At 38.2% G+C, this 14,379-nt stretch overlaps 1 protein-coding gene across 2 annotated transcripts; it reads left to right on the top strand.

The window, feature by feature from the left end:
• The first annotated feature begins 923 nt into the window (after positions 1–923).
• EIF4A-III (eukaryotic initiation factor 4A-III) lies at positions 924–10,269 on the top strand. 2 transcript variants are annotated; one of them, XM_088943450.1, is made up of 9 exons: positions 924–1,194; positions 1,672–2,006; positions 5,841–6,081; positions 6,173–6,253; positions 6,536–6,643; positions 6,775–6,894; positions 7,072–7,239; positions 7,608–7,694; positions 9,707–10,269. In XM_088943450.1, the coding sequence occupies exons 2-9, from the start codon at positions 1,693–1,695 to the stop codon at positions 9,818–9,820; spliced, it is 1,233 nt and encodes a 410-aa protein (XP_088799576.1). In that variant the 5' UTR covers positions 924–1,194; positions 1,672–1,692; the 3' UTR covers positions 9,821–10,269. The 2 variants fall into 2 exon arrangements, with proteins under 2 accessions (XP_088799576.1, XP_088799577.1); XM_088943451.1 differs by having other exon boundaries at positions 1,095–1,342.
• Positions 10,270–14,379: the final 4,110 nt, after the last annotated feature.

The raw sequence follows: 14,379 nt of genomic DNA, 5'->3' as shown, positions 1-14,379 counted from the left end.
ATTGGGAATATCTCCCGTGAATAATAACTTATTAATATGGGAGATGTTCCTAATGAATGGTAGGATGTGCATGTGAGGTCATTGTGATGCGCCCTGCATGAGGAGTAGATCCGGTCTGCCCTAAATTGAAACAAGATCTGCTCCTCACACTTGGGTGCCTCACATGCACATCCACCGTGCATTGAAAACATTATCCATGAATATTAACTTATAACTACGGGAGATGTTCCCAATGCATGGTAGGATGTGCGTGTGAGGCGTCCTATGTGAAGAGCAGATGTGGTTTCCCCCAAACTAGGGCTATTCATAAGAAGGCCCAACCCGAACCAACCCAACCCGAGTCGGCCAAGTTTTCATCAACACCGGTTGGTTTTGGGTTGTACAAATTCATAAACTGATGGTTTGGGTCAGTTTCGGTTTTCTTGTGTGAAAACTGAAACCGACCCAAACCGAACCGACTTAGTTCCTACTTAACTAAAAACTGAAATATCTGAAAATATATATTCCAATATCTATATCTAAAAAATATATATTATGAAACATGTCAGATATATATTTTAAGAAAATATATATTTCAATATATTTGTATTTATACTTTTGTTTATATATATATTTCTAAAATACATATTTTAGTTTTAAATATATTTCCAGAAAACTAGGTGGCCATGGGGGGCATGGATGAACTTAGAGCCGAAACCGACCCAAACCGACTTAAACTGACCAGGTCGATTTTGCTTAACACTGGGTCAGTTTCAGTTTCCATCTCAGATAACCCGACCAGGTCGGATCGATTGGAAAAACCTCAATAAACCGACCCAAACCAGCTCCTGGAACGCAGGGGCCCACCAGCTAGTATCGTTTATAGCAGGGGCAAGGTCTTGGGATACAAAAGGGTTCAGGGGGTCTATGTCGCAACAAAATTCAGGGAGGGAGGCTAAGTGTTACTACTCTCTAAGTAGTGGGCCGCTGTCTGTAAAATATCCTTTCAATAACTGGATAATATGTGGATAGATCCGATCCGAATACGACTCTTTTACAACCCTACTTGCAATAGGATTATTTGAAAAGGAATTCGCATTCTTAAATCGCAACCCGGTGAAGTCACGAAGACGAGCTGATTAACGGAGAAGTGGCCTACCGCCACAAGGAAGAATTACCGAACGGAAATAAAAGAGCGCGTCTTTAGCCATTTCTGTAAGTCTGAAACCCTAGCTCCTACTTCGTTTTCTGCTGTGGTTTCGTTGTCATACTTCTGCGCGCACTCGTTTCTCCTATTTGTTTTCTTGTTCTACTTCTCTCGGTCGGCAAACGGGATCTGCCCCTTCTTCTTTGTCTGCAATAAGTAACCTTCGCCTATCTTCTTCTTTTTTTATGATCACCCTAGAGTTATTTTTCTTTTTCCCCTTGTTTCTGCAACTGCGTTTTGATTTTTCTACGATTTGCTAATTTTGGCATGCCTTATTTTATGTTGCTATTCATACTTCATCCTTTAATTAATAAAAGAGGATTATTTGCATCCTGTTAGTTAAATTTGATGTTTGACTCTTGTTAAGTGGTTTTGTGACTTATAAGTTATAAATGGTTGGGGCTTTGTTTCATTTTCGTACTCTGCAATTGCTAACTCGACTGGTATCAATTTCTCTCTCTTTCTCTCACTCTCTCTCTCTACAGGTAGGGCTTTTCAGCGTAGCCATGGCTGCTGCCACAGTGGTGCCTGCGAACAGGGCGGGCCGGAGAAGTGGGCCAGGACCCAGCGACGATAACTTAGAATTTGAAACGAGTGCAGGCGTGGAAGCAATCACGTCGTTCGATCAGATGGGCATCAGAGACGATCTTTTGAGAGGAATATATGCTTACGGGTTTGAGAAACCATCGGCTATACAGCAGAGAGCAGTGCTGCCCATCATCAAGGGTCGTGATGTCATCGCTCAGGCACAGTCTGGTACGGGGAAGACTTCCATGATTGCCCTCACTGTCTGCCAAATGGTCGATACCTCCAGCCGAGAGTGCGTTCTCAAGCTCCTCCTCCCTTTCATGTTTCTTTTTGCTCTCTTTCCTTTAGTTTTATTTTCAGTTTTATTTTACTTTGTAGAGGTGTGAAATTGGGCTTTTGTATGTAAGATTGAAATCCATAGTTGTCAAGGTGCCTAGGCATTTCGAGGTCACAGTGGAAAACCTAGTTGACACAAAACTTTACAAAGGAAGAAACTAAAATCTCGGGTAGTTCCCTAATTTTACATACCGATTAGCAAGCATATAATTTGAAAGAATGGTAATGTTCCTTGCTGATAGAATTTATCTTCCGCTCAAGACATTGCAAGTCATTGCATCTAAAAGACAACAAAGCTGAAGAAGTGGAGAAGGAAGGCCTTTAGGGAAGTGGAACAGAGGAAGAATGAATATTTAGAAGCAATATTGAAGGTGGACAGAGCTGAGGATCAAGACTAAATATCCAATGGGGAGAAGAAAAAAGAGAACAAAGGCTAAATTAGAGTATGATTATCTAGCTCACCAAGAAGAAATTAAGTGGAGGTAGAGGTCTATATGTCTATGTCTAAAATAAGGAAATAAGAATACCTCTTTTTTTCACAAGACGGCAAGTGGGAGAAGAAGACAGAATTACATGAAATTTGAATAGCTGAAGGTGGGAGGGGAGTTAATGCTGGGAGAGGGGAGAATCCAGGACACCACCATCAGTTATTGTGATGCCTTATAGAAGGAGAATTGACGCTTCAGGCCCAAATTGGAGGGATCCCTCAAGCTTTGAGAGCTTGACAGAAGAAGACGCTAGGTAGCTGGAGAAGACTTTCTCATAAGAAATCCTAGAAGCTATTGGTGAAATGGAAGGTGCCAAAAGCAGTGGAGCTGGAAGAATTTCCTATGGAATTTTATAGATGGTGCTAAAAGCCTGGAACTTATCAAAGATGATTTGCTAAAAGTGTTCGAGGAGTTTCACAACAACAGGGCATTAGAAAGGAGTCTCAACTCCACTTTTATAACTCTAATATCCAAGAAAAAAAGGGTACGAAGGAGTTAAAAATTTTAGATTTATTATTTTGTCTGGCAGTGTCTACAAAATGATAGCAAAGGTGTTGGTGAGAAGAATGAGGAGGGTAATGCAATTGATAACTTTTGAGTCATATCATGTTTTTGTAGATAGAAGGCAAATTTTTGATGGGGGTATTGGGTGGCCATATAGTTAATTAACTCAAGACTTAGAATGATAGAAGTGGGGAAGTAGGGATATTGTTGAAGGTGGACATGTAGAAGTTTACAATAATTTAAGTTGGAGATTTCTAGTCCACATGCTGAAGCAGTTCAACTTCTGACAAAATGGAGGAACATGGGAAAGGTTTGTATAACTATGGTTAGTTTCTTGGTTATAATTTAAGGATCCACACATGGAAGAATCTATAAGATAAGGGGCATTAGGCAGGGGAGCCCTTTGTCCCCATTTTTATTTATATGTTGAGGCACAGACTAGAATGGTGAACAAGATTGTTGAGGGAGATTTTCTAGAAGGCTTCAGGTTGGGGGACGAGAAGGGTAACACTGCTTTAATTTGCAAATGATACGTTAATCTTTGCAAAGGCATCCCAAGAACATATGGTAAAACTTTGCGTTATCCTAACATGGTGTGAAGTAGGGTGATCATTTCTACCCTGTCCTTGAAATTTCTGGTTTTGAGCCTAGATTTTATTTGCAGGCTGGGCTTGGGCCCAGACCCAGAAATTTACAAGTTGGGGGCCTGGGCCCAATGCCTTAGGACCGACCCATAATACATTCATAGGTTATATACATACACACATTTTAATAGTATAATGTCAAGGTTTATAAATGGTGGTTTTCCATATATTTTAATCTTAAAAGAATTACAATGATGGTTAAGGGCCTTAAGGCATTTACAAAAGTAAAAAGAAACAAATAATGTCTTTTTGTTTATTCATAGACATGGCATATTTATAGGCCCAATATGGCTTCAGCAATATGAATTGGGGCCTGGTGAAACCAATGCGTGAGGAAACAAAGAGAATTCAATGTAGGTTTGTTGGGCAAGTAGTTTTTGAGATGGTATGAGCAGTCCAAAAGTGAAGAGCCTATGGAGAAGGGCAATTCACACAAAGTATGCACTGAGCAATATAAATTGGGACCTAGGTGAAACAATGCAGCTTATGCATTTGCAGTTTGGAGAGGCATACAGAAATCATATGATGATTTTAAGAAGGGGATTAAATATGAGGTGGGAGATGGAGCTAGGATAAGATTTTTGCAGGACACATGATGCCAAGATCAGCCCCTAAAAAAGATGCACCCAACACTGTTCAAGATTGCTCATTACAAAAAAAAAATGCATGATTGCAGATGTGTTCTAGAAGAGATAGAAGAATCTAGTCATGGGAGAGATCCAGAAGTTTTACAGTTACATTGTTTTATAACAAGCTAATTGTTACTAGAGTTTGTTAGACCTCCCCTCACTCTCCTACCCAAAAAAAAGTGGCCTTCTTCATTTGGACAGCCACATTGGGAGATGTTTAACAGTGGACAATTTAAATATGAGAGGCATGATGGTGGACGACGGTGTGTGCATAATGTGTGGAGAAGAAGCAGAATCAGTGGATCGTTTATTTATACATTGTCATTATGAAGCACAAAATTTATGCGTAAAAGGGCAATGGGTTGTATTTCCTTACACTGGATTAGTTTAAAAAGACGGGGGAATTCATTAATAAAACCTTAACTTTTATATAACAAATTAAGTTTCATTTGAAGATTTCATTGAAAAGAGACAAATGAGGGACTCACTGGCTATTACCATAGTTACAGCAGATTAAAACTAGTGCTTTTGGGCGTGCCTTATGAATGAAAGTTTTGTTTTGTGCTTAGCCCGAAAGTTATTTTCTGATGGGTGGTCATGTGATTAGGTAAACCAATGAGGTTTTGTGCTGATGCTAGAGGGTTAGCATCCTCCTTAGAGTCCAGTGCTTCTCATTTATAGGCAGGTGCAGTAGTGGAACAGAGAGTTTAGAGCTATCTTTTCCTTTTTGTTGCTCCCAAGATTTTAATGTTTACATTTCTAATATTCCAGCCTCTTGGTTTGTAACCTTATAATACAACTAAGTTCTACTAAGTACCCATGGTTTGCCTGGCCATTTCATCCACCACACAGTTTGGCTATCTGCCTATCCACTTGACTGATGCTCTCAGCCCCCTCAACAGGTTTCTTACCTCTCTCCATGTGTCAAGACTACCACATGCCTAGCCTGCTGTATTTGATTCAGTCTATTATAGTTATTGAATGTCTTTCTTCCACCATATCCTCCTTGTAGTTTGATATCTTTCCTAACTCCAAGCCTTGAAGAACTGCCAACAATTCTGGTCTGATTGAATTTCCTTGCCAAATAGGTCCTGAGTAGATTGTCATCATTTTCCTTAGGTGATGATCCCTGAACACACCATGCATTCCTGATTCTCCTGGTTACCTCTACTGCATCCATCAAAGTTCAGATTTATAGTATCCATAACCTGGGGGGGGTCCTCCATCGAGCGACCAGATTTCTTCTTGTAGACGATAATGTTGCTACCAATTACCATCCCCTAGCAAACAATCTTAAAGAAACACAAAACTAAAAGGGAAACAATAAAAAAGTGCCATTCCCTAGCAATGTCACCCGTAGGGAACGGACTGAAGATTCTCAAAGTCTGACAAGCATGAGAATGCAGGCTCAAGTCTGAGAGTGGCCACGTTGTGCCAAATAAAAAAAGAAGACCAAGGGTTATTGGGTTGCTTTTTCAATTTTATAGCTTGCTCATTATGACATGGGGGTTTTATCTGTTTTCAGGGTCCAAGCATTGATCCTGTCACCTACCAGGGAACTTGCTGCACAGACTGAGAAAGTAATTTTGGCAATTGGTGATTACATAAATATACAGGCTCATGCATGCATTGGAGGCAAAAGCGTGGGTGAGGACATAAGGAAACTGGAGTATGGAGTCCATGTAGTGTCTGGAACACCTGGCAGGGTTTGTGACATGATAAAGAGAAGAACATTACGCACAAGAGCTATCAAGCTATTAGTCCTTGTGAGTTTACAACCTTTCTTCTGTTATTTGAATACTTGTTTTGTTTTTGTTGGAGAATGATTGATTTTCTTTATCCCTGCCACCTTGACAGGATGAATCTGATGAAATGTTGAGTAGAGGGTTTAAGGATCAAATTTATGATGTGTACAGATATCTTCCGCCAGAGCTTCAGGTGATGTTTCAATGCTAAGTTCTAACTGCTGATTAGCTGGTACTATCAAGCCAGTGTGAGTAGGTCTTACTGTTATAGATGATAGAACATGGCTTAGTTGATAACCGAGTAAAGTGATCACTTATGACAATAGAACCAATGTTGAAACTTTAGGTGATAAGTTCACTTCTACAGATGAAGGTTTTTGTTTCCATTATAACATGCATGTTCTAATCAATTGGTAATAAACATTTTTTTGAATTGATTTCTTAATAGATAGTGAGATAGTGGACTTTTGTGCAGGTTGTGTTGATTTCTGCAACCCTTCCTCATGAGATATTGGAAATGACAAACAAGTTCATGACTGATCCTGTTAGGATCCTTGTGAAGCGTGATGAATTGACTCTGGAGGTAAGTAATTCTCATGTTCGATTCAGTTTTATGCCAAATTTAGTTGGGAATGTGATATCAATTTTTATTTGTTTATTATTTTTTTATTTTTGTTCATCTTTCTTATTGTTGTTCCTTGTATCTAATGACAGGGTATCAAACAGTTCTTTGTTGCTGTTGAAAGAGAGGAGTGGAAATTTGATACTTTGTGTGATCTCTATGATACACTTACAATCACTCAAGCTGTTATTTTTTGCAACACCAAGCGAAAGGTAACATAATGGTTAAAGGTCATTTGTGATGGACCACGTTGAGTTACTCTGCTATTTTTTGCCCTAGACATAATGGTTAAAGGTCATCTGTTCTAACTTGCTTTTGTACAACTACAATGTTCCTGTGGCTTGGCTTGTTTTATGGCTGTTAATCCCACATATAATATGAGGTGGCAGGTTGATTGGCTAACTGAGAAGATGCGGAGCAATAACTTCACAGTCTCCTCAATGCATGGTGACATGCCCCAGAAGGAACGTGATGCTATAATGTCAGAGTTCAGGTCAGGAACGACCCGTGTTCTCATCACAACAGATGTATGGGCTCGGGGGCTTGATGTTCAACAGGCAAGTCATATACTTTTATAGTTTATAATCTTTTGTCTCTTTGCTGATCACTCTGGTTCTACGTCTGCTCTGTTTATTTTCAGATGCAGATATGCATATTCTATTCATGAAACTTTCCTATGTTAAAGATGCTATGTTGTAATCGTGAAGTTGCCATTAGTTACAAACTTATATTAACATTGTAAATGGTTATTACTCCTAACGTAATTACCACATTGGTTCATGGCATTTTATGCTTTTACAGTACTAGAGCAATATAAAGTAAATATCCACTGCACTTATTTTACACAAGACATGTTTTTAGAATTAATGGTTTTGCCATGCATTGATCTGAGTTTTCTTATTAATCTTTGCCTTTTCCACATCAGGTGTCTCTGGTTATCAATTATGACCTACCAAATAACCGTGAGCTTTACATTCATCGTATAGGACGCTCTGGTCGTTTTGGCCGTAAGGTGATTGATTCTGTTCCCTTGCATGAAAAATTATATGCATTAGTACTTATATACCTGTCCAAAGGAAATTATGAATATATATATTTCCTTTTACTTTTCTGATGATAAGCATTTATTCCTTATTATTATGCATTTATGCTCAAGCCGTTTGCCCTTCACCTCCTAAAATTAAACATGAAACTAAAGGTTTACTTGCCATTTGCCTGTTGGTGTATTGAGGTAATTGATTGGTACTAAGTGGGCCATAGCCAGTTCGTTTGTTTATAGGAAACTTCTAACCAATCTAAATGATGAACGTTCTCTAGTTTATTCCTGGTCCTGGAATGTCGTCATCATCCCGACTCTGTGTGGCTACATGAATCCTGTTTCACCATTTCTTTCTGTTTAATGCCACATTCGTTGTTGAATTATGAGTGTAGGTCACTTCTTAGTTTATCCCCAGAATGTAAGAGCAATTTTTGGAATTGTTAATGTTATTCTATTCTATGCAAAAATTTGCAGTTTCTGATTGTTCACTGTGTACTTTGCTTACAGTCGGTTTGATGATGACATTCTGTGAATTGTATGTGGATGTCCAAATTATAGTTGTATGGTTTGCTTCATTAACAGTAGCTCACTTTTTGCTCATGTAGTTGAGTAGTTCATCTTTAGAATGTTAAAATGCAACATAAAAAAGGTAAAATTAGGTAATAAATAAAGGAGTCCTAGATGGATGCCCTTATCCAATAAACATTTTCTAGCAAGCAGTCATGGGAAAAAGTGACCCAATTGGTCAAATTGTTAACTGAGTTTTTTTCATAAAATATGTAATGAAGTATATTTTTAATAGGCATGTGTATTAGTAATTTTTGTATGGATGATGACCCAATAATTGAGGATTTACTTGTGGAAAAGACCCTTGAGATCATGACTACGAAAAAATTGACCCTTGAGATCAAGCACATGTGATTTAATTGGACTGTAAGTATAATGCTTTATGCATATCTAATGTCATATACTCGCTTTCCTTGGCATTACCCATGGTGGCTGGCTTAATAGGAGGGTGTTTGGTTCCATTTACATTTATTCAATAAACATTTAAACATTTATTGATGGTGCCACATAGGTGCCATATCAGCACTTTCTCTCTCGCTCTTCTGCATACATCGAAAATGTAAAGTGAACTTTGGTTTATGTGCATTCCAGCCATTTGTAGAAGTTATTTTTTGAAGCTTCCACAAACGGCCAGGCATTTATTCACTGTTACGCTGAAGTGGCACCTAGTTGTCATAAACGGTTGCTTTTATTGCATATCTCAGTTTTACCAGCAAATAAAGTACAAATCAATAAACATAAACGGAGCCAAACATAAACATTAGTGTCGGATGGACAGACAAACATCAGATTCAGAATCAAATGCATGACTTGGCAATGCCTATAAATTTTGGCGTTTACCTTAGAAGATTTTATGTACTTAGTGAATCCTAACATATACAGTTCTTTTTTTTTATCAGCACATATACAGTTCATCTTTGTTACCTAAAAGCATTTTATATGAAGATATGAAGTGTGTTATGTATGTAAGGTGTACTCACTATGGAGTTTAAGAATCTGATGCATGTCCAACACTGACACTTCGTCTATTTGGAAGAGCCCCTGTGATATTGTTTGTCACACTGTAAATTGAATGCTTGTGATAATACAATCAAGGTACTTCATGTGGGAACCTGAACCTGTCCCTGCAGACTCGTCCCCTTCTTTCTATTTACATGCCCTTTCTATTTTTAATTGACTTTTAATTTTCTCACCTGCTGACGTACTTAAATTTTATTTTTAATTAATAAAATTCAGTGTGTTATAAAAAAAAAATCACCTGCTTCCTCAACCTGTCTATTTATATTATTTTTCCCGTCTGTAAATTGACTATGCCTTTTCTGTCTCTAATTCATATTTAATTTTCTGCCATTATGGTGTTGAACTCCACTCATAGCTGAATTGTTTTTTAAGTATCTTGTACCTTTGATGGTTTGCAGGGAGTTGCAATCAACTTTGTACGCAATGATGACATTAGGATTCTAAGAGACATAGAGCAGTATTACAGTACACAGATTGATGAGATGCCAATGAATGTGGCTGATCTAATATGAGATCAGGGTTTGGTGTGTTTCTTATCTTGATGAAACGATGTAATGTTTGTCAGCGAGCTTTGTTGGTGTGATCAAGATTTCTGGGAGCTTTGACAACCTGAATGGTTGTAAATTTGAAGGTTGATAGTCGTTGTATTATTGGAATGACGAAGTTGCAGTTTGATGCAGGGAAGATCCGAGATTGTTAATTAATCTAGAGAAAGAGGGGTGGTTTTGTCTCAGGCTAGTATTGACGATATTGGTTGTTAACGGGGAGGTCATGACTAATCTACTGTATTTTAAACGCCGGACCTTGTGATCTCCGCTTTGTTTGTTAAATAGTGATTTTATCTTGGTACCCAGGTACCAGGAACCTGACTTATTTGACAACCATCTTTTGACTTGATGCATTTGGACACTTGGTATCCATGTTCCACCCTGGTAATACTATTCCTTTCTATTTTCCTAAATTATGTATTTCTGCAGCATCAGGTGTTTTGAGTTAGCTTCACTGGAACATATTTTTCAATTTTCTACACCAGTTTATTTACCATCTTATGACTTCACACCTCAAATAAATGGGCAAAGACTCAAAAGGACTTGTGATTTACAGTTTAATTGCAAATGCAGTTTCTGAACACATATTGATTGATAATTTGATATGCAATGTCACTCCAGTAAGCCAGTTGATGTAATTAAATCTTTTGTAATTGGTATGCACCAACTGCAAGGAAATTAAGAGCCATTAGAGGTTCTGGATAATGGCCCATGGAGATGCTTGTGGAGATGGTTCCTGTGATAGAGAGTATAGCCTTACCATTCTCCAGAGGAGAATAATATGGCATGGAAGCCATAAATGTCACATCTTGTGACATTTATTGAAGGAGCTATCGGAGGAGGGCCTACGCTTTTGTGTATATGGTTAGAATGGAATTTGCAGTGGTTTCCTTGTAGGAGCAGGGTAGAAAAGGAAATACAATCTCCCTTCATTTCTTGTTTTTGTAACGGGAGACAAGTTAGAACATGTACACAAGTACATTTAGTTCTAGCAATTTCAGAATTTCGGTTACTCCTGTGTGGTAGATAATAGTTTTTTCTTTTATACCAAGGAAAGCTGGAAAGTAGCAATGTAGAACTTGAAAATTGCCTTTTTGTTATTTTTGAAAAGTAAAAATAACACAAGTAAAAATTAAAAAACGTACAGAACAAATGTTCAATCCAGACCGGTGGGTGATACCACCATTATTAATCATCAACAAAGCTTTTTGCCTTCTGAACTGTATGAGCTGTAAGTGTGGCCAATGTTTTAAAAACCAATCCAAACTGCAACTGCTTTGATCACCGGTTTCTGGGTCAGCGGTTCAATCATTCTATCCAAACGCATCGCCTATTGCAATTAAACAAATAAAAATAAAAAGGTTAATTAAAATAAAAAAACAGCCCAAAAACTGTTGTCCAGGTTGTAGTGGCGACAATTGGGTGGGTTGGGTTGGATTGGGTTTGGTTTGGGTTGAGCATCAAGCCAATTCATCTAATCCGTCAATCCATTAGTGACCCAGTTATATAAAATTAAATGGGTTCGGTTCAACCCAAATCTATTTATTATGGACTTAAAAAGTAAACTAACTCTCTTATAGCAATTAAGTTGGTTATAGCCTGGTGGTAATAGTAGTTGCTATTTATACAAGTGAAGGTTCAAATCACCTTATATGCATGTTATTTTTACACAAGCAGCGAAGCCATTTGATTATGTACGGATTTTGGGTTTGACCGAATCACTTAGGTTCAAACCGGTTGGATTGTTTAAATTTGGAGCAGTCTGGTTGGACCGGATCGGTCCGGTCAATGGTGGATTGACTTGGACCGGCCCATATTAGTTTTGTGCCTGGGTTGGGACCAAACTGATTGACCCGAAGCGGGTCCATGCTAGTCATTCGGGTCGGGTTGTGCAGATATTGGTAGGAGCAGGCGGTCCAAACCGGGTAAAGCACACGGACACCGAGCCATCCCGCTCGGAACCATTTCAGATTTGGGTCGGCTCGAATCGGTTTGAGCCAGGTTGGATCAGTATGCGTGGAAACTAGTTGGACCAAACAACCTGAACCGGGCAAAGCAAGTGGTACCGAATCATCCCACCCGGGGTCTATTTTGAATCTGGGTTGACCCGGATCAATATATGTTGGATCAGTCAGGTCACATTGAGTTGGTTCGGACTCGGGTCAAATTGATTTGGATTTATGTTTCGTGAAGTGTGTTGATTCAAGACAAAACTAAATTTAATCAAATAATTAATAGAAAATTAATGCATTAATTATAAATTATTTAATTCAAATAAAGAAAATAAAAAAAAGGCTAAGGAAATAATACTTATATCTGTAATGGTTAACCCATGGTTATCCACAACCCAACCCAACCCAACCCATTTAAATGAGCGGGTTGGGTGACGGGTTGATCACACAACCTGTCAAGTAAATGGGCGGTTTGAGTGGGTTAGATAGTGGGTGGGTTCAGCAGGTTGGGTGAAAAATTGCCACCCCTACCAGGTTGCATGGGCTGATGGGTTGACTGCCCAGGTCAGTGGGTCACTGACCAAGCCTGATGTTTGGCAAAATTTTGGTTCAAGGGTGAAATGGAACCAGTTGCCACTTGCCTGTATGGTTTCTAAGCTAAATGGTCCAGCCATCTGGGTCAACAGTTTGAAAACCATGAGTGTGGCCATTCTGCTTTTATAAACAAACCAAATAATAAGTTCGAAATAATATCCACTCTTTCCTTAAAAAAACCCAAAAATATTATTGATCAATCCCATAGCAGGCATCTATAGCAATTTTTGAATAAAAAACTACAATTATATCTTCTCAACCCTGTTCTGCAGCAAAAAGCAAGGATTTTAAATTGTCCCCAGCTCTAAGGCTGTCAATGGACTGGTTTTGTTTTGGACCCATCCAGTCCAAAATCAATTTGGACAGATTGGATGGATCAAAAAGATATTGGATTGGATAAATTCGATCTAAAATATTTATTAGATTGGATTGGACCTGATCCATCCGTAACAAATTTATATTAGATTGATTGGATTAACCCAATATCTGGTCCATTGATATAAGATAATAATATGTGTCAATGGACTGGGTTTGAATTGAAACCAATTTAAATCAAAATAAATTTAAACAGATTAAATGGTCCAGACATTAAATTGGATTGGTTCAAATTAGTCCAAAACATTCATTAGGTTGAATTGGACCTGGTCCATTTATAATGGACTCACATTGGTCCAGTCCAATTGACACCCCTACAGGCTCCACTTCCAAAGGATCACAATAATACTATCGAGCTCCCTCTTGAAGTATTTGTCATTAGACAGAATGCAAAAGCCAAAGAAACCCGTATTGCCATTAAGAGCACTCCAATCACATTGAATCAGCTTAGAACTTCTATTTAGAAAACGAGTCAACTTGTTGATATTGAACACTGATCACACCCACAGGACTACAGGAGGCATAAAGAGATGTACTATTTCAGTAAAAAAAAAAAAAGATTAAGTTCATTCTAAGGAGAAAGAAACGCAGCCCAAGTGATTTCAAGGGTCGAGCCTCCTGGCATTGCTCTTTTGTAATTAACTCAATTACAAAATTATCTCTAGTCTGTTTTGTTTTGCTTTCTTTTTTTTTTTAATTCAGAATTTCAGTCGATCCATTGCAAACTGTAATCTATTAATAGATAGCACTATTAGTCAAACTGTCAAACTTCACCTCCCATGTCATAATAGAGTGATATAAAACACTTGACCAACCAACATAGTAAGTATTATGCTTGATGTAGATTTCACCAATCTGTGCCACCTGCAATTTCCTCGAATATTTGAGGCACAGAATTCTTGAGTCACTTGGAACTCTTCACAGGAACTTTCTTCATGCCCCCTCTTGTTTGGCTACCCAATCAGTCCATCCCGATTAGAAACACAAGGATGAATACTAGATAATGGTGAAAATATGTAGATACTAAACATGTACCATTGCACTTCTCTGTTCTCAAAGCTTATTTTAATGCAACCTTAATTGGAAGTGCTCTGTCCTTTCGCCCGGTTCCATCAGTACCAAAGAAATTTTAATGAGACATAATGGTTGTTTTGGGCGGAAAATGGTTTCTGCAATTAAAAGTTCGAGGAAATTTAAGGAATTTTCATCATTCAAAAGGAACCAATAAGGGATTGTTGGCCCTTATTGATTTGTATGATTTGTTGACCAAAGATTAATGTATTCGTAACAGGTATTGTATGATTTGTATAAGACAATTTGGATACTAATATGAATACGGATATGTTTTGGAAACACATGGATATGAGTGAAAGGTATGAAGATACATGGAACGGATGGTTCGATCGTCCAATTCGAATGGACAGCCCAGTCCGTTCTAATAACAAAAATTAAAAAATAAAAAAACAGTCAAAAACCATTGAACAGGTTGACGGGTGGATGGTTTGACTACCCAAGTCAATGAGTTGTTGACCGATTCAATGATTTTTGGCCAAGGACTTGGTTTGGAGTAAAATGGAATGGATTGTCTCAACAGTAATTCGA

The sequence above is a fragment of the Nelumbo lutea genome, chromosome 5 (assembly GCF_056320005.1).
Source record: "Nelumbo lutea isolate HS-2025 chromosome 5, American lotus-T2T, whole genome shotgun sequence".
Classification (NCBI taxonomy): Eukaryota; Viridiplantae; Streptophyta; class Magnoliopsida; order Proteales; family Nelumbonaceae; genus Nelumbo; species Nelumbo lutea.
The sequence above is the reverse complement of the archived record's forward strand: the minus strand, read 5'-3'. Positions and strand labels throughout refer to the sequence as shown.